Source organism: Dermacentor andersoni, chromosome 5, assembly GCF_023375885.2.
Source record: "Dermacentor andersoni chromosome 5, qqDerAnde1_hic_scaffold, whole genome shotgun sequence".
NCBI lineage: Eukaryota > Metazoa > Arthropoda > Arachnida > Ixodida > Ixodidae > Dermacentor > Dermacentor andersoni.
The window spans coordinates 197,506,452-197,525,363 of NC_092818.1; the positions used below are offsets into that span (position 1 = coordinate 197,506,452).

The window sequence follows — 18,912 nt, forward strand, 5'->3', positions numbered from 1 at the left end:
AGAGCAACAAACGTCCTCCGAAAAGTCCTGAGTATCAATAAAGTTGAAGTGGCCTGTAGACGATGGAGGTCGCCAGGAAAGGAAAGTTCTTGGCAGGCATACGTCCTCTGAACGCTGTTCACGTCACGTGCTCGTCAAAATGCATATATCCGGGTAACTAGCAGACACGTCGTGACACAAACGAGCACCCATCGCTGCGCGTTGGGGAGTGCCCCTGGACGTTAAGGCAACAAAACCAAAGAGGCAAACCGTCGCCCAATGTTATCGACTGTGAACGTAGCCCTGGCTACGGAGGGCTAAGATAGCGTGTAGTCGTCCTAGGTCACGACATGGTTCCATAACATTCATATCTAACGTCCATAAAGGGTTATGAGCAAAGCGCGCAAGCACGATATAAACAGAGCACGAACTTTCCCAGCAAGTCATCCTTCATAAGAAATATCTCGTCTCTCATTGTCTATTTCTTGTCATTTGATATACACTGGCGCCTTGTGCTAGCTCTATGTTTCCTCGAAATCGTCCTGCTATAGTCAAACCGTAATTATAGACGTGAATTCATTAATTTTGCGAGATTAACGTATGCTGTACGATTAGACATACGGGGTAATCATTTTCAAGTTTTACAGAATGTTTAAGCATAATTTGTGGCAGATAGCAAAATTCTATTCCTCAAGCAGAAATATTCAAGGAGGCGGACAGTCCTTACACAATAAATCGATACAAATGTTCAACTAATTGACAAAAATAACTAATTAACTTTTAATTAATTACCTTACGGCACATATTGTAACTTACTAATTGTAGCCGGTTAGATTGAAAGGCACGTCGCCAAGCAAATTTTGAGAATGGCGCGGATTTCGACATATCCGCCATCAATCTCGTCCTAAAAATGCATTGGTGTTCGAATTACTGTTTTAAAGAAAACGCTTTTTTATGCATTGAAGCCCAAATGTAACTGGAACGCCCATGTATTTAGTCGCACACTTTGGCAACAATTACCTCGAAACTGGTGCCATACTGAAAATTCATTCTAACTAGACACGCCTTGCAAACTCACTATCGTAAAGTAAATGTGCCGTAAAGTAATCCTTTAGTAAGCTAAATAGTGAATTTACATTAATTAGTCAAATATGTGTTTCGATTTCTTTTGCATGTCCCAGTCTGAATATTTCTGCTCGAGGAATGGAATTAGGCGATATGCAACAGGTTATTTATAAAAATTCTGTAAAACATAAAAATGATCAACCGATATACATGATGTATTGAAAACACAGATTTCGAGTGCAATCCAGGGTGTCGTAATGATTATAAATTTCCACCACTACAGTACATTTAAACCATATGTGCACTCAGTAGTAAGCTTATGAAGAAACACCCACGATTGGATTTTTCATAAAAAGCCCGGAAAGGTCGCTGTTGCTCATGTGATATGTTTCAGCAGATGGTTCTGGGCTACTGTAGTGCTTTGCTTTTATTTTAATTTTTCGTGTACCCTCTTTTTCTACAACTGACAACGTCACCTCTGCAACGCACTTTTCTGTCATTTAATGTGTGATATCTCGAGCCATCGTGGAGTTCTGTGCGTTGTAATTATTCTACATTCTTTAGCTCATGCTAATAAACAAACTTCTAATCTTATAATAATGCTTATAAGCATTATTGTCTTTCGTAATCGTCCATGTAACCCCCTCCCCACCTACCTGGTGAAGTCGTTCATAGCGCCAAGAGCAAGAACGTACCTTTTACTATTTTTTAGACGTATCTTTAAGTATGCATAACTTGCACTTGCTTGCCATTTCCACATTCGTTGTGTCAGTGTCCCTACATCTGTGGTTCATTGTTACGTCGCATATTCCACTGTTTTCTTCATTTGCCTCTTTTCTGTACCTGAACGCTTATGTACACATGTACCAAACGTCTAGGGGTGCCCACTACACTGCTCGTCAATTTAATGCACCCACCAAATCGTTGTGTTTCTGTGTGACCGTATGTTCTCGTTTGCTAAGTTCTTTGTGTCATTTTTGTATATTCATTAGGCATTGAAATGTTGCTATTAAAGTTTTGCATCCATCTATCAATTGAAATGTTGCGGGAAAACCGGGGACGACGTTTCCCAGCATTTCCAAACTCATCGAATAAACCATTCACCTGGAGAGAGTCGAGTGCCGAACCTTCCACTTGCTTGCCGTTCACACGGGCGACGCTAAGCAGGATTTTTTTCGCTCTGTCGGTCCGTCCTTTCGACAGTAACCACCTGGTGGACTCCGGTATGAAACTTCGAGAAGCACAATAACAAACAAAGCGAATTGTTACCCGTGGCATTCGATTGAAATGACTTATGCAAATTTTCCGCAAAGCCACAGGAAGTAGCCGGGACTGCGCAACAAGGTGGCCTGCTTGAAATTTGGGCAAACAACCTTCTGCACTCGGAAGTACTTAAAATTGTCTCATTACATAGCGCGAGCTCGTCGCCTGTTTGTTCTTTTTTTTTTCGCGCTTGTTTCTCCACTGGTCATTTAAATATTGAGAATACTAGTGTCTTTTCATGACGTTATTGAGGTTCGAAGTAATACATCTAGAAGTCAGCGACATACATGTAGATGCTAACGGCGTCAAATAATTAACGTTGTTGATCCTTCCTATACTAATAGTAAGACACTACACTCTTTCTTGGGCGTTCCGCACAACTGTTGAACACAGGTTACTGCCCATTCTTGTTGATTAACTTTAGCCTATGAAATATTTGAGTGCTTGGTTAGCCTTTTTAATGCTAAAGCATTATTTGCCCCATTACGCGAAAATCCGTCGGCATCAGCGTTATCGAAAGATGGTGCCGGAAACGGCCGACGGAGCATAGAGTAAAAACATATAAAAAATGTTCAGGCTGAGGTCAAGTTCGTCATCGTGGTTTCTACCAACGAAGTAAATTAATGGCCTTGAAAATAAAATTTGATACATTTCGGTCTGGATGGGAGCCGAACACGCTTCCTCGACGCCACGGCGGCTCAACCGTTCTGGCCGCGGTGGAAGGTGTGGCCTAGTGCGTGCGTCAATGGGCACGGCACAGCCAATGGGGAGGAGGTGGCGCCACGTCATGGGTGTATAAACTGAGCGCGTTCTTCACGTTCCGAGGTCTACAAACGGTACATTCTATATACAATATTCATGCGTGTTGCGAACATATAGGCGATATAACCTAAAACTATTCCAAACCTTTCTATTCGAATTCTGCAATCAGCCTACCGCGATTGGTGAAAAACTTTTTGGACCACCCCCACTTCAGCTGTCTGTCACGTGACGTCACGAAAACCGCGATACCTCCCCCATCTGATATGACGTGTACACAGTGATTATGCATAATTTGATCGAACAAAAAAAATAGTTATTTCTGATTCGACGCCTTTTCGCCATTAGCCCTAGGCTGTTGGCCAAAAGTTTTCGGGCTGCACCCACTTCACCTGCCTCTCACGCGACGGCACAAAACCGCAAAAACTTACCGCGTCAAAGTGACGTGTACGCGTTAAAAATGCATTAATATGCCGAACAAAATTGAATTTTCTTCTGAATAGCCGCAAGCTGCCCCGTTCCGAAAGGAATAAAAGATGGCTGCCACCGATCGCTCCGGCACTGGCTACTCGCCCCTACTGGAGAGCATGGGTTTATTTGCGTGTAATAAAGCTTCTTGCGTGGCTGTGTAACGTTTTCGAGCACTTTCGGCACGTTTACGACCTTGTTCTGCCAACTCTTCTGTGCTGAGTATCCGTTTTAGCGTGATTCTTAAGCTTCCGTTGCATGCCGCCGCGATTGTCGACGAGCCACCGCAAGCCAAGTAAGCGAAAGGGGACCGCAGACGCCGGCACCGCCCTCTTCAACCGGTTATCGATATTCAGTGCAGTGGCTCGGCCCCATCGAATTCCTCTCCACTTGAGCATACTCCTCGCCTCTTGTGAGCCAATTAGATAAGACAAGCCGCTCAGTGCAAGCAATGTTGTTCGTTTTTCAAGCAATCAAAAGCGACCTCCTATGAACGAGGGGAGCATTTCATTGGTTTGTTCAGACAACCCTGCGAATGACCGCCCGATGCTTGCGTGTCGGCGGTTACGCAAATTTGACATCGGGAGATTGGAATAAAAACATATTGGAATAGTTTTACCTTATACGGCCCTAGGTCTTGGCAAGCGTCTAAAATGTCGCTAAGAAAACTCTGTACGTAACAGCGTTGCAGAGGTGGGGTCCTGTCGAAATAAAGAGACATAAATGCGTACTCCTAAGTTATTTCATCAGCGAACATCATTAAAACGAGGTCAACTAGATTTAAGTGTCGGTTAATTCAGCGCGTTACCAAAGCAACGTTATACTGCAGGCGTTAACAACGAACGCTAGCTTACAAGTGAAGAAATATCATAGCAAAAAGCTACTCTACCTTGTAAAAAAATGTGACGCCTTCGATGGCACATCTCCGTCACTCGGTCGCTCTACACGCTACCCTACATTTCTTCCCAATGCAAGTCATTTCAGGTCGATTAAACTTATGCCATAATATTGTGGTGAAGGGGCGATATTTACATGGAAACCACGGGTCCGACGAGGCACGGTAGTACGACGATAGCGTTCAGGAGGCGCCAGTGGGCTAGCGCGTACGCCACCCAGGGCATACAAACTCCCAACACAGGGTAGGCGAACCGGAAGGCACTCAGAACCAGCATCCGCTTCTGCGCAGGCACATATTCCAGCGCTGCAACAGAGCCCACGCACATCTTTCCGTCATTGTCCCGCAATATAATCACAAGATTGATTATCCGACGTTTTGCTCAAGTAGCAACTTGTAGCTTCATCTCTTAAACAAGTGTCAGAAAATTCGAAATCAAATCGCTCAACTTTGCTTGTTTTAATGACATCACTCATGCTTCAAATATTTTTCAGCCATGAACAACAATCTGATTTTACATCAATTTTCAGGGGCCGAATTAACAAAAGAGTTTCGTTCGTAAGCGCTGCTTGGCGTTGAACGGCCGCCTTCGATAATACCATGTCCAGCAGCGCTGGTGGCTTCCATCTGATGTTACTCATTGTGGCATACCACCTCTTTCGGGATTAGTGGCCCAGATCCTTTCCTTACGTTTCTAGGGTCAAAAGCATGTTAGATAGCACTACCTTCGCCTAAGAACAAGTTACTCGGTGGTCGTACCAGACTCGGCCCGCGTTGACAGCCTTGTTTCATATTAGGAGCTTCAGAATGCAAAGCAGCCGACATAGCACAAAAGAAGCACTTGCGTCAGGGCCACAATGTGCACATGCGTTTCACTGTCACTTAAAAGTAAATAGCCTTCCAAAAAGAAGCCTAATTAGGCTGTACAAGCTTTTTTTGGCAATATTCTAAAATAGATAGAGCATATCGCTCCACTGGTGTGCATAAATTTCTGCGCAGTTAGAAAAAGAAACACTTCGAAAGATGTAGTTGCGCTTTTGGAAAAGGCTAGACTAAATAAAATAAATGAAGGAAATAGTCAAGTTCATCTTTAACAGCGGTTACAGTGCCACGTCTCGCTAATTAATTAGAGTAGCAATTTCTGGGGTTTCTTCCCCTTATTTCTCTTTCCAATTCCTACGGGATAGGCGGGCGGATCTATTTCCACATTTTGCAAGTATGTTGAGAAAGTGAGAGGGGCTTGATCCCAAAACACTGCCCTCGCTCAACAAATAAAAATGATCTAGTTCTCAGAGTTTACTTCCAGTTCCCCCGCCTTCTTCTACATCGCCGCACTTTGTTTAACAACGGTACGGTACCTCTGCGCGGTACCATGCCAGTACCAACCCAGTCAGCTTACACCCAGTTTTCTGGACGCAAGATGAAAAAGCCCTTAACTAGGCACTGGACTCACCCAGTACGAAAGGGATAATGCTGATGGACAGGATAACACCTCCTTGGACGATCCGAGTGACCAGGAAAAGATAGAAGTCTTGCGTAAAGTAGGTGGTCACTGCGCCCACCCCTGCCAGGATGTAGATGGCAATCATCACGGGAATGCGGCCGATTCTGCCAGGAGATTGATTCACTTACATGCTGACTCACTGACTGTATCATTGTGTGAATTCATTGCCTTATCAAAGAGAAGCTGGGTGAGTATGAAAGGTTATGTAGTACAATCACCATGTGCATCTAGATAGTAAAGGCGCACAGGAGCTTAACGTTGTAATTTAATTTCTTTTTCTGCTAGCATCTGCAAGGAAAGTGAAAACCTCATGCCAATGTGCTCTCATTTTTATGCATAATTTTCTTTTATTGTTATCATTATAGGTGATGGCTCCAAAAATGGCAAAACATCAGCAACAACAGAAATATGAAACACAACAGAACGCATGCCGACATGACTAAGAAAATCGTCTTCTTCCAATTTTTTGTGCGACCTGTGAACACAGAGCTCTTGTGGCATATCTCAAGCAATGGTATAACATTTTTTTTTACATTACTGTTACTACTGAAGCTAACTGTAATGACAGAATAGTGTTTCCCAAGTAATCGTTGCTTCGCAACTATAAGATATCATAATGAAGGACAGCCTTATCGAAAAGAAAAAAAGCCACATGCCCCTTAACTACCACACCCGATAACACAATATAATTTATAGCAACACACAACTCTGAATATTGGAGCCAACGTTCTCAAATTGCATTATTGCATATAGGGGTTACACGACATAAAGTTTTATTCAGTAGGAAGGAAAGGCTCCCGGACACCCTTGGAACAGACAAGAAAAATCGCAATTAAAATATAATGAAGTAGACAGCTCAAAGCTTATTGCACAAAAAGAAATCGACATGCGTCATCTGAATAAATTATATAGCAAGCTGATGTTTACTTCTTTTAGCTTATTCCCCGTATTTTTCTTCTCGGCTTCTTTGACCAAAATATCCTTCCATTGAGTTGATATAGTAGAACTGTAGAGGGCAAATATTGTCACGTTTACGCTGCTTTTCTTTTTGCGGTAGTAGTTCTCACTAAATTTTATCGCTATTATCAGCTAATCATTCAGCGCAAAAGGTGCTTGCTGTGCCGAAATTTGATGAGCGTTGTGATCAAGCGAAGCAGGCGTTTCTAATCATACCGGACGCGCGACGCTAATAACGTGATGCACTCTCGTGTCTGCAAGAGCACCAGTTCTTCTGGAATGTGCACAAACACAAGTACAAATAGCGGATCGACTTGTGCGGTGGGATTAGGCTCGACGACCGCCGATCGTGCTCTCTGCTATTTTTGTCACTTTAGCTTTGCTTCCCTTTCCAGGCATAAATTTGCCAACTGTAAGTTGGATTCCGTATTATTAATTCTAGTAGTGCTTCTGCTTCTTCACCGTCGCCGCACTGCGACTACGTTGTCCCTCCGCCTCACCCTCTTGCCAAACTGCGACGTAAACAATTCCTTGTGTCATTTTCCAGTAAGCCATGTGCTGTAATAGAGATCAAATACTACAGATAGCTACGAGGACGAAAAATGAAAGTCCAACTTACTTGTCGCTTATGGCGCCGATCCCAATCACCCCTATGGACATGGCGCCAAAAAAGATCGAGTTTGAGATGTACGCTTTCCAGGTCTGGCCACACACCCAATTCATCTTGGGAAATAGAAAATGAAATCGTTCTCGAGACGACAGTACGGTGATAGTAGTTTTAAAAAAGTTATTGACGACAAAAGCTTGGATATCTTTTTTTTTTCAATTACACTATTTCTCATAGTAAGTCACACATAAATAAACGGAAATAATTTCAATCCTTTGAACTCTTCTAATCCTGGATCTAGGTATACTTCTGCCTATTCAAATGTTCAAAATATTTCAATCAGTTCTTTCTATGATTTTCTAGGGATTCCTTGTGCCACTTTAACTGAACTCTTGGAGGTTCTTTGTTGTAAAATTATCAGGCTTTAAACCTTATTATTGTAAAAAAAGCATCTGCTTCACCCATATCGATCACTTTTATTTCTTCCTATCTGTATAAACTAGCATATTATCCTATTTCTAAGCAGCGCAACGCTTTCTCGCCATCATTATACCTGCACCGCAAGCAAATTCACGGAATCGCGATGACTAGGCAAGCTAAAATCACTAGCACAAAAAAGCACTCAACTTTCGTTTCTTTAGTGACCTTTTCACTTCTTCTTCATTAAAAGCAGTTACAAAGTGAGTTGGAGTTTATGGACAGCTTTGCCGTCTGGTACGAATACTTATAGTACCCACCACACCTAAAGAAACTTATTGAGCAGACTTCTGAGAAAGTAGCATAGGAAAGAAACTAAAACTTAGCCTTTTTTTCATGTGGCTTACATGTTTATTTCTAGCTGCGATCGAAAGGTCCTTTTTATCATTTTTTCTATAGAAAAATAAACTGAGCAGATGTGTGTACCTTCAGCCGGTTTATGTTCACAATACCCTCGTTCTCTGCAGCGCTTTCCAATTCAGCATGAAGTGTCAGGAAAGAAATATTATATACCTCGGACACGATGGTTGGATAGATGACGGAGTGGTCGTAGTGCCAACCGAACTGGCAAGGCACAACGGGCAGCAGGTCTCTTGCGTGCAAGCTTGTATTCAGCTTCTGTCCCACCGTCCAGGGTTCGAGTGTTGTCAGGTTGAGCTCGTACATGGAGCACTTGCTCCAGCTTCCGTCAGACTCGCGAGGCACACCCAGCTCTCGAGCTTCCTCGCGCGTCAAGTTGAACAGGTCTTCGAGTTCAGGCTGGCGGCACCAGTGCGGTGGCTCCAGCAGCGTGAAGATGTGTGCGAACAGTGGTATCACTCGCATCGGAGCCACGAACACCACGAGGTACACGATGAGCAGCCATTGGAACACGCCGAATTCACCGACAAGCTGCAGAGCCTCTTCGAACAGCATGTCTCAGATGCTGCAACACAGATGCGTTGAGGACACGAGGCAGCGCGTTTTGCGAGAGATAGCGAACAAATTAGGGTGAAGTAGGAAAAAAAAAAGACTGTAACGGAACAACAATCCTATTTGGCATCTTAAGATGAATCACTGGAGAAAAGTATGAAAACAAAAAAAGAAGAGAGAGAAGAAAAGGAAACTGCGCAGAGGTGCGTTTTGAAGACAAGGACAGAGTAAGGCACACAGCCGAGGCGTAACCATGGGGGGGGAGGGGTTATGGGGCTACAGCCCCCCCCCCCCCCCTCCTTCGAAATTTTTTACGTGTTGTCATGCGCCGCCGACCAAAACAACCCCCGGCGCCGGAAAGCATGATGGATTCTCTCTAGAATGTGCTTTGCATGCTCGAAAAGACATTTCAGCGCGAACATTGCGAAATCGGGCTGGATTTCGCGGCAACGCCCATGCACCGGGAGTCACATATCGTAAGGCAAGGAGCCCCGTCCGAGCACAGTTTCAAGGGCGTTTTGATGGCAAGCGGGCTCGTCGCGGCATCTCGCGGATTTCAATACTAAAACTTTATGGCTATAAAGTTCTCATAAACGTTTGATGCGAAAGGTGCATTGACATTTCCAAAGCCGTGCTTTAGATTTTCCATTCCGGAACTTAGTTGGTTTAATGCTGTTGGGTGAGCCGACGATGGTGGCTCAGTCTTGTGTGCGCAAGGGAGAAAAGCGAGGAGAAAGCTCGCCACCTCCTGTCGCGCGCGATACATCAGGGGGAGTGGAGGGAGAGGGGGCGGGCTGTGATCTGTGAATCTGTGTTTGCGCAACATGTCTCTTTGCCTTGTTTGACGCATTATATACAGTGACTTTTTCTTAGATAAGTAGATTTATTGGAGACTTATACGTATATTTAAATATCTTGTTGCGAAGTTTTGTGTATACGTGCAGCGAACTTTGTTTCCAGTGACACTTTCTTGTCCTTTATCAAGCTGTATCCTCGCATTTATAGATTCCGTTGTAACGTCGCATTTTTAATGTACGAGGGCGAGAGTGAAATGTCGGATAGGCTGCGTGTTGCAATCAAGAATAAACGACGTGGAAAATTGAGGGATGGGGTCATCTCGCTCCTCGACAATACCCGTCCCCATGTCGCTGATGTACTTAATACAAAACTGGCAAAGTTCAAGTGGAAACGCTGTACCATCCGCCATACAGCCCAGAGCTGTCGCCTTGCGACTTCCACATTTTGGAGCATCTGAAAAAAAAAAGAACAGCTCAGGGGAACTAGATTCGCGTCATGTGATAACGGGAAAGGGTCAGTTACAGACTTTTTGAAACAGCAACCCAAGGCGTTTCATAAGACGGGAATCACGCGACTTGTTAATCAGTGGGACAAATGCCTAAATGCTCATGGAGACTACTTTTAAATAAAGTATCCCGTTTCTCATATATTCGCATTGACTCACTTTCATTTCACTCGCCCTAGTATATTTTGCCGAACTCCTGCTTTTTATATGTGCTCTCTGTTGCGACTATAATTTCGGTGCAATTACAATACATGACCGGTGACAGCCAGTCCTGCGCAATACATTGTAACAAAGAACAGCTTCATTGCGATTTTTCCCTGGTCGTTGCATATGTACGAAAATGTAAACGAGGCTGTTGAATGACACACACACAGAGAGAGAGAGAGAGAGATGCAAATGAGAGAAAGGCAGGGAGGTTAACAAGGCTTCATTAATATATTCGTCCTCAACTTGTACATTTCATGGCCTTTACATTTTTCATATCAGCGGCATGCAGCTTTGACAGTTTCGAACTGATATAGTTCTAAGGTTTGTGTGATACTTTCTTTACTTATTAAATAGACAGAAGACATGGAAGCATTGAGATCAGTTATTTCGGTTACAATTTTTCAAACATGCTAGTATATTATTTTATGAAAAAATACATATTTTACTTGTCTTGACAGTGCATAGCGTTCAAGAATTCGTTTGCAGCATCTTTGGCAACGGCAATTCATTTATTGATAATGTATTTGATCCCTTGACACGTTCTATAAGGAGGAGGCAGAGCTGCAACGTGAGCGTCCCCCCCCCCCCCCCCCCCCCCGAACGAAGTTGCTGGCTACGCCACTGGAACGCAGATAAGCGTACGGGAAAAAGAACTCTATCTGAGCGCTCACAAGGAGGCGTGAATAAGATATATCATAAAGCTAATAAAGTTAATTAACGTAAAACTTGATTTAGTTAATAACATACTTAGAAGGTGCGCAGAAAAAAATGAACGACTGAGGCCAAATAAGACGGTATTATGCTTCATTTGCACAGAATAAGATTATCTCAGTACTCCTTATGAAATACAACAATCGCACAAGAATTCAATTGTAACACACGTTTGTAGGCGTTATCGTGGACAGTAGCCTAAAACTTGTTCAAGATGCACGTTTAATAGCAAAGAAAGCCTAATTCGGTATACACGTATTCACTTGTTGGTGCTCGTTTAATAGGAATATTTTTGTTAACCTATACTACAGCTTCATTTAGACTCATTTTAGTTGCTGCGCCGTTACATCGCGAAGTACTCACAACACTCCCTTGTCACCAATATGCGTACTTCACAAAAAAGCCTTACAATTTATATCCTGAAGTGGACCGCAGAATAGCCCAAATAACCTGTTTTCAGTTCTGAATATACTTAACGTCTGGGACCTTCACGTCTATATGTAAAACACTTGCTGTTGCAGGTAGCGCTTGTATTCGTCACCCCTTTCTGTCTCCACGTCTTCTTTTGTCTTTTGTTTTTTTCGCTCTAAATAGCTGCGCCACGAAGTCTGTGGATAGCCGAACAGGAAAATGCTGGTCGTGCACCTGTCTACAGAAAGCATATGGAGCGATGATGTGGTTGTTTTTCTATATGATCCTGGCATGGCTTCATGAAAAACGCGGTATATATTGCACAGCTTATGCCAGTTGCCAGGCAGGTATATTCTCGCATTGTAGTAACCGTAAGAAAGCTAGACAATGTACGCGTGATAGTATCTGTTGCACTTGCGTCTGTAATAATAATACGAAGAAGGAAAAAAAAAGAATTTTTTTTCCACTTGTGTAGTGTAACGGTGAGATATAAAGTAGAGACATGCACTTAGCTTCTGGCCACCGGCATAGCGAGCAGTCCCAGGCACAGCAGGCAGGCAAACACAGAAACACATTACATAACACAAAAACTGAGCGACAAATTAAACGGCCAAATTCGGGCGTCAAGCCTAAATCTTTATGCAACAACCAAATTTCAGAAGACTCATTGTATGCAAATAAACTGAACATATCGTCAGCCATATTCCATTAAAGTTCCAGCGGGACTTCTCTTCATTATGGAACTTCTCCAGAAGCTGTGATGGACGTGCGCAAAATATGCGTAGCAATGTCAGGACGCACATTTCTTGAATCAGCTTTTGCGATTCTGCAACAGGACATTCTGCACTGCTGCAATAGGTCAGAAGTCGCTTTCCCGCGCTACATCTTTTTATCCTGCCGGTCTTTAAAACATTTGCAATAAATATTGATTCGACTACCTTCGGGTACTGAAAGCTATCATCCGAGTTTCAACCATGCGCTTAAGGTGCCGTCGCGGTGCCAAATGCACAACGATTTGCATACAAGAAAAGTAGGTTCTGTCATGGTCACTCTTAACAAATTGGTGAGTTCTTTTGTCCACACAGCAACAAACAATGTACTTTCCAAACTAAACTGCTTACTTTCAACGCCAACTGTTAGGGAGATGCATACGAAGTTTGCAGCGACATCATGCCTGCACTACCAAGTCATCCAACCCTGACACACTCGAAGAGCTTATCTTTCATGCAACTGAGAGGACAAATCTTCCCATAAACTCCGGTATAAGAAACACGCCATTACTCTCTTTTTCAAGCCATAAATTTTATGACGGTGGCAACAAAGGTGCTTACCTCGCCAGAGGCATGCGTTCGGGTTTCATTTCAATTTCGAAAAGACTTGTAGTGCTCAGTAGTCTAGGTTAAAATTTTCAAACCACTAGCAATGATCTAAGCTTCAAAACTAATCTGAAAATCAGCATTGTGAAACAGCACGTCTTTCCAGCATTTCCAAAGTCTGAGGCCGCCGCTGTCGCTGCAGCCGCCAACCTTGGGCGACTAATGTACCGGCTGCTCGTATTTAATTACGCCTTCACGCATTTTTAGTGGCATGCGATTGCGTAACGCACGCCGACGCCTCGAGAGCACCCATTGTTGCACGTACTTTCATTCGGAAAAAAAAAATTTACGACGACGCTGCAAAGCTACGCGATCCTATGGACACCTAGCTTATTGAAAATTTCGCGAAATCAGAACATTTCGCAACAGTGACTACGGTATCACAGACACGCGCTCCTGATGAAGCGAAAGAAATGTTCAAACTCAGGGCATGTGCGAACCAAAAGCGAAACCACAACTGCCAGCGACGCTTACTCGAGAACAGAGTCCTCGAATACGTTCCGGTATTTAAACAGCCGTTTCGCCCGGAAGGCTGAAAATCTCAAATAGACAACTTGGTTGTGTAGTCTTTAGACATTGATCGAACCAGTTTTGGCACCAAAATTAGGCCTCGGGTGTACGTAACGCCGTAGCTCATGTCCCGCCGGCCTAACTTTGATCAGTTCAGCTACTTCAGCGCATTCTCGAATCGTGCGCGCTCTTGCATTCCACCACCATCAGAATGCGGCTGCCGCGCAAGAGCGTCGAATGTGCGAACTCGTTCTCAGCCACTTCGGTTTGTGCCGTCATGTTCGAAGCGACAGCCTTTCTTTTGTAACAGATATTGTGTGGCTGAGCGATTCGCATCTCAATGTAAGAACAGCTATGTTTACCCCTGCCTACGAAATGGTGCAAGCCAACTCATTTCTAAAGCATAAGAAATGAATTCAATCGAACTACTCTCGAAACGTTGAACACAATCATTTATTTATCATTACCGTCCATTGCATCCCTTTACATTGCCATTACATTCTCTCTTCAATTAGAATTTCCAGCAGGAACAGCAACATTACGGATGTCAAGCATGGACGATATTTCGTTGGACTAAGCCAATGCAACTTGGTCAGCTGTCAGTCAGAACTTCGGGCGCTTTCAGAACACTGCAAACGACATTTTAGCTACTAGTAACAAGTACTACTATCAAAGCGGTACGACACTGTATATTCACATACAGTGGCATTGATCCAACGACATGGGCCAAAATTGAAATCTTTTAAGCGCATTAGGTTAAGAGATAATGTATCCTTCTTCGGTACCTGAAGGCAACAGATTTGAGTGCCCGGCTATAGACATCCTGCCCCTACCTTGGTGCATGTGAAAGTGCGATGTAGACTCATGTATTCCCTCTCTCTCTCTATTTCACTCCCCATTCCCCTCCCTACATGTAGGGTAGCAAGCTGAACTCAGTCTGGTTAACCTCCCTGCTTTTCCTTCTTCCCTTCTCTCTCTCGTATCTTTTGGGGTGCCTACAAATCGAACTTTATAAACACTGTTCTATAGTTTCGTATACCGAAGGGCTGATGCAAAATGCATGTACGGGTTGAAAATAAAGATGGTGGGACATACTTAATAAATTATCAGCGCAAAAAAGCAAATAACTTCGCAGTAACAAAGTTACTTAAAGCCTTCTTTTGATGACAATGGTTCAGTACAACCAGTGTCAAATTTTCTAAGATGCAGGAATCAATTTACAAAGCTATTACCGAACAAATGATTGAGGACCTTAACAAAGAGAGTGTAAGAGTTGGGTTGAAGATTAATATGCAGAAAACAAGGATAATGATGAATAGCCGGGCAAAGGAACAAGAGTTCAGGATCGCCACTCAGCCTCTAGAGTCTGTGAAGGAGTATGTTTACCTAGGTCAATTAATCACAGGGAACCCTGATCATGAGAAGGAAATTCATAGAAGAATAAAAATGGGTTGGATCGCACACGGCAGACATTGTCAGCTCCTGACTGGCAGCTTACCATTATCATTGAAAAGGAAGGTGTACAATGAGTGTATTTTACCAGTGCTGACATATGGGGCAGAGACTGGGAGACTGATAAAGAAACTTGAGAATAAGTTAAGGACCGCGCAAAGAGCGATGGAACGAAGATTGCTAGGCATACCGTTAAGAGAGAGAAAGAGCGCGGTTTGGATCAGAGAGCAGACGGGTTTAGACGATATTCTAATTGACATCAAGAGAAAAAAAGATGAAGCTGGGCAGGTCATGTAATGCGCCGGTTAGATAGCCGTTGGAACATTCGGGTTACAGAATGGGTACCAAGAGAAGGGAAACGCAGTCGAGGACGGCAGAAGACTAGGTGGAGCGATGAAATTAGGAAATTCGTCCCGCAGTGGACATAAAACATTATTATTATTATTATTATTATTATTATTATTATTATTATTATTATTATTATTATTATTATTATTATTATTATTATTATTATTATTATTATTATTATTATTATTATTATTATTATTATTACCGACGCTTCTACGTAAACTTAAAGAAAATACAGTGGGTGTGATTTAAAGGTGCATGCTGGCTTCTAGCCGCATACCAAGCGAGGTAGCATGAAAAATCTCATTTGAACTGTTCAATGATCGGGTGTGGACATCGCAGTGAAGCTCTCTTGCGATACAACCTTTGGAGTACTGTGCGCAGCAGCTTCCTCCACGCCGTTCGCCATCCCAATCGACTCCCGAGCAAAGCCAGCCGCTCAGCGGTGGCTAGTATGCACTCGCGTGCACGGTGCACGGAATATGTTCTAGCCTGTTTTGGAATGTGGCCCTAAAAGCGCAGCTGCTTTTTGTTTTTTCCTTGACTGCGCGCACATCTCACGCAGCCAAGCCGGCGAAAACAGCTGAACAGAGCGTCATATGTCATGCCACAAGGCTCTCGCACATACGTCGTAAAAGTTTTTCCGCAATGAATTTTGTTACAGCTCTATTGCCGTCGTCTTCAGATGACGTCTTAATGGCGGATGCATGTGTTTCAGATTCTCCTTACTTACTGCACTAATCAGAACAACGATGCTCATTCGAGCGTTTTAAACTTCTTGGGTAAATGTACGATAGTTACAGGGCGGCGATGGCGACAAGAGATTCTTGCGTATGACTAGCATTGTTTACCCTATTCAGATCATGTCTACAACACCGTGGAGAGCAGCTTTCATCATTTTCAAAGCTAAAACATGAACCATAAGCTAAAATAATATGCTGTAGCATAAAGCTAGATGCGACGCTATGTATCTCAAGCGTGTGACATATTCCTTTATCTATGTTAGCATTAATATTTATTGCTTTATTTCCAGGTGCATAGCTTCGAGAAATGGAATAGCTGAGATACTATTTACCTCAATCTCTCCACAGCAACGGCAGCGACTTCTGCTGGAGGCTACCGGACTAAGCGCCCGTCGCTTGACTGCGATCAGTGGTCTTTCTCTTATTCTCCCCTTTCGTACACCCTTCTCTCAGTGAAGGGTAGGCAACCGGGCTCAGTTCCGGCTAACTTCCCTGCCTTTTATTTATCATTCTCCTCTCTTTCTCTCTCTTTCTTTGTATAACAGAACAGAGCAGAAACTTGCCACTGGTTTTCAAGAAAATTGATACTTTTTGTGAGATGCACTGCTATACTCGTCAGCGGCGACGAAAAACGAATGCGTTGTAAATGTCAAATGCCACCAGTGGACGAGGTAATTAAGGATGAAAAGTGAAAATGATGAACCGCCATGTAATATTGTATCTATGTATGTATGTATTGATGTAACGTGCATCTATGTGCTTAGGAGAACAAGAGGCCCTTTTATCCGAATGAACTGGAGAAATTAACTCTCTATTCACATATATATAGCACCAGAAAGCACATACAGATCGCGTCTGTCTGACCATAATCGTTTGTTTCACTCTCTCCTCTCCCAGTTCAGTGCAACGGGCGATAGCGTACTCGCTTAAGCGATTTCCTCGTTCTTGTGCGATTTCTTTTTTTATTCGTGGTTCATGGTTCTCCAGCCATTCATTTATTAATCGGTCCTGATGAATTGCTTCGTCAGCTCCACATAGATATGTGGCACCTCCAGAGGTAAAGCGTAGTGTGAAGTACAATAAACTTGAAATATTATGAATTTGAAAACATCTCTATTAGTTATCACGGTGCGGGACGCACCGTCACTTCCCTACGCAGTTTTGGAATGTTGTCCAGTTTTTCAAGAGATGTTTGGCGAATGCCTGGAAGTATAAGGCTTGTGAGAACAAAAGCAACTATCACGCAAAAGTAGCTTCCATACTCCAGCTTATCTTAAGTAAACATCGCTATGTAAAATACGTGTTGATTTCGTAATTTAGTGCCGAAAAATATTGTTGACTCCTATCACTATGACTGCTGAGGGGGCTGTGCGATGCTTCATTGGTGGCTCGGATGCTTGCTTGTATTGAGCTGGGGCTTTATTGAAAGTATGCTGTTCTGGGTGCTGTATGGGTGATTTCAGCGAATGTGTTAGCTTCCTTTGCTGAGCGCTTGTGGCATCTGCCTTGCGGAGGTATCAGCCACTGCATTTTTTGCTTGCTTACGGGGTATGAGCCATTGCTTGCGGGGGTATGACCCATTGCATTTCTGCTGGCTTACATGGGCATGAGCCACTGCTGCTGACTACAGATGCTTGATTTGAGCTTGTTCTTTATTGCAACGTACGCAGTTTCGTACGTTGTATGCGCGATTCCAATCATTATATACGCTGTTCTTGTAGCCTCTGCATTACGAGGATGATGAGTCATTCCATTTATGCTTGCTTAAGGGGGGGGGGGGGTATGAGTCATTGCTGCTAATGATAATTTTTGTTCACGGACGGACACGAAAAATGCCGACCCCTGAGAGGCTAACAGTTTCACTGTTAAAAAGGACCAGTAGGATACGTCCGACGGGGAGCTTGCATCAAAGCTAGGAGGCGGTTAATTTTCCATTGTATGGTAAAGCTTACTATAACTGCAAACTCTGAGTATTTGTTAACTAAATTTCTTATTTTATTATTTCATGGTATGCAATCTTCATTATATCACCATGACACAAAAACAAATTGAACCTTACCTGGATACTTTCACGTTGCCAGTGAACTTGAAGTTTTCTTCCGTCGGTGTCGTCACGCCCAGACCAATTCTGTCTGTCTTCTTTTTTTCTCGGCGCTATTATCCACACAACTTTGTATTTGAATTGACTAATATTCGTAACAAAAGTGGTGCATTGGAAAATCACAAGTGCAGTGTAGTGCCTGTTGTTATTGCGGCTACCCGTCACTGGCGCAACCACATCACTGTTGTTTCTCGGTTGTCCTGCAAGAATAATGGCACTCCTTGCGCTGAGTCCATGACCACGTCCGGACTCAACTTATTACTTTACTGCTTGTATCTTGATAAGAAACGTAATTACGCTTGAAGCGTGCCAGGTTTATGGCTCTTATCAGTCATGATCATGCACATTACATTTCAGTGACTCACCTCCACTACTAAGGCGCGAAAATTCATTATTAGCGAGATACGCTTAAGGAGGGTAAGATGTCGTAGAGCACTGCGGACCGCGGCTTATATATATATATATATATATATATATATATATATATATATATATATATATATATATATATATATATATATATATATATATATTTGTTTCTCTGAAATTATGAACTAATAGTGATACGACACGACAGTGGCACAAAAAAACACGTTTATCAAAGAGCTTCACTCACGTCAAAGTGCTTTAATTACGTTTATCAAAGAGCACCCCGCCACACCTCTGAGACAGCGACCGACGTGTCCACGAGTATCAAGCGGAGCAACGCGACTTCGTGTTAGCGGCTTTTTTCCCGTTCACGAAAACAAGTGACGCTGACCTCACACTACCGAGAGTGCGTACCCTGAAAGCCCGTTCAGATCTCTGTTTCAGCAAAGATGAATTAAGGGAAATTCTAATAAAAGAACGAAACATACATTCACC

General features: G+C 43.1%; 1 protein-coding gene across 1 annotated transcript in view; it reads right to left on the minus strand.

Annotated features, from left to right (window-relative positions):
• The window catches only part of LOC126531824 (beta-alanine transporter-like), a 28,243-nt gene extending 10,010 nt beyond the window's left edge, over nt 1–18,233 (minus strand). The window contains exons 1-6 of the mRNA XM_050179561.3: nt 18,007–18,233; nt 8,488–8,899; nt 7,510–7,613; nt 5,883–6,037; nt 4,567–4,735; nt 2,149–2,275 (exon numbers count right to left, since the gene is read on the minus strand). Of these exons, the coding sequence (XP_050035518.1) occupies nt 2,149–2,275; nt 4,567–4,735; nt 5,883–6,037; nt 7,510–7,613; nt 8,488–8,889 (957 nt within the window). The 5' untranslated portion in view covers nt 8,890–8,899; nt 18,007–18,233. The remainder of the gene's footprint in view (nt 1–2,148; nt 2,276–4,566; nt 4,736–5,882; nt 6,038–7,509; nt 7,614–8,487; nt 8,900–18,006) is intronic.
• Between the last annotated feature and the right edge of the window lie 679 nt (nt 18,234–18,912).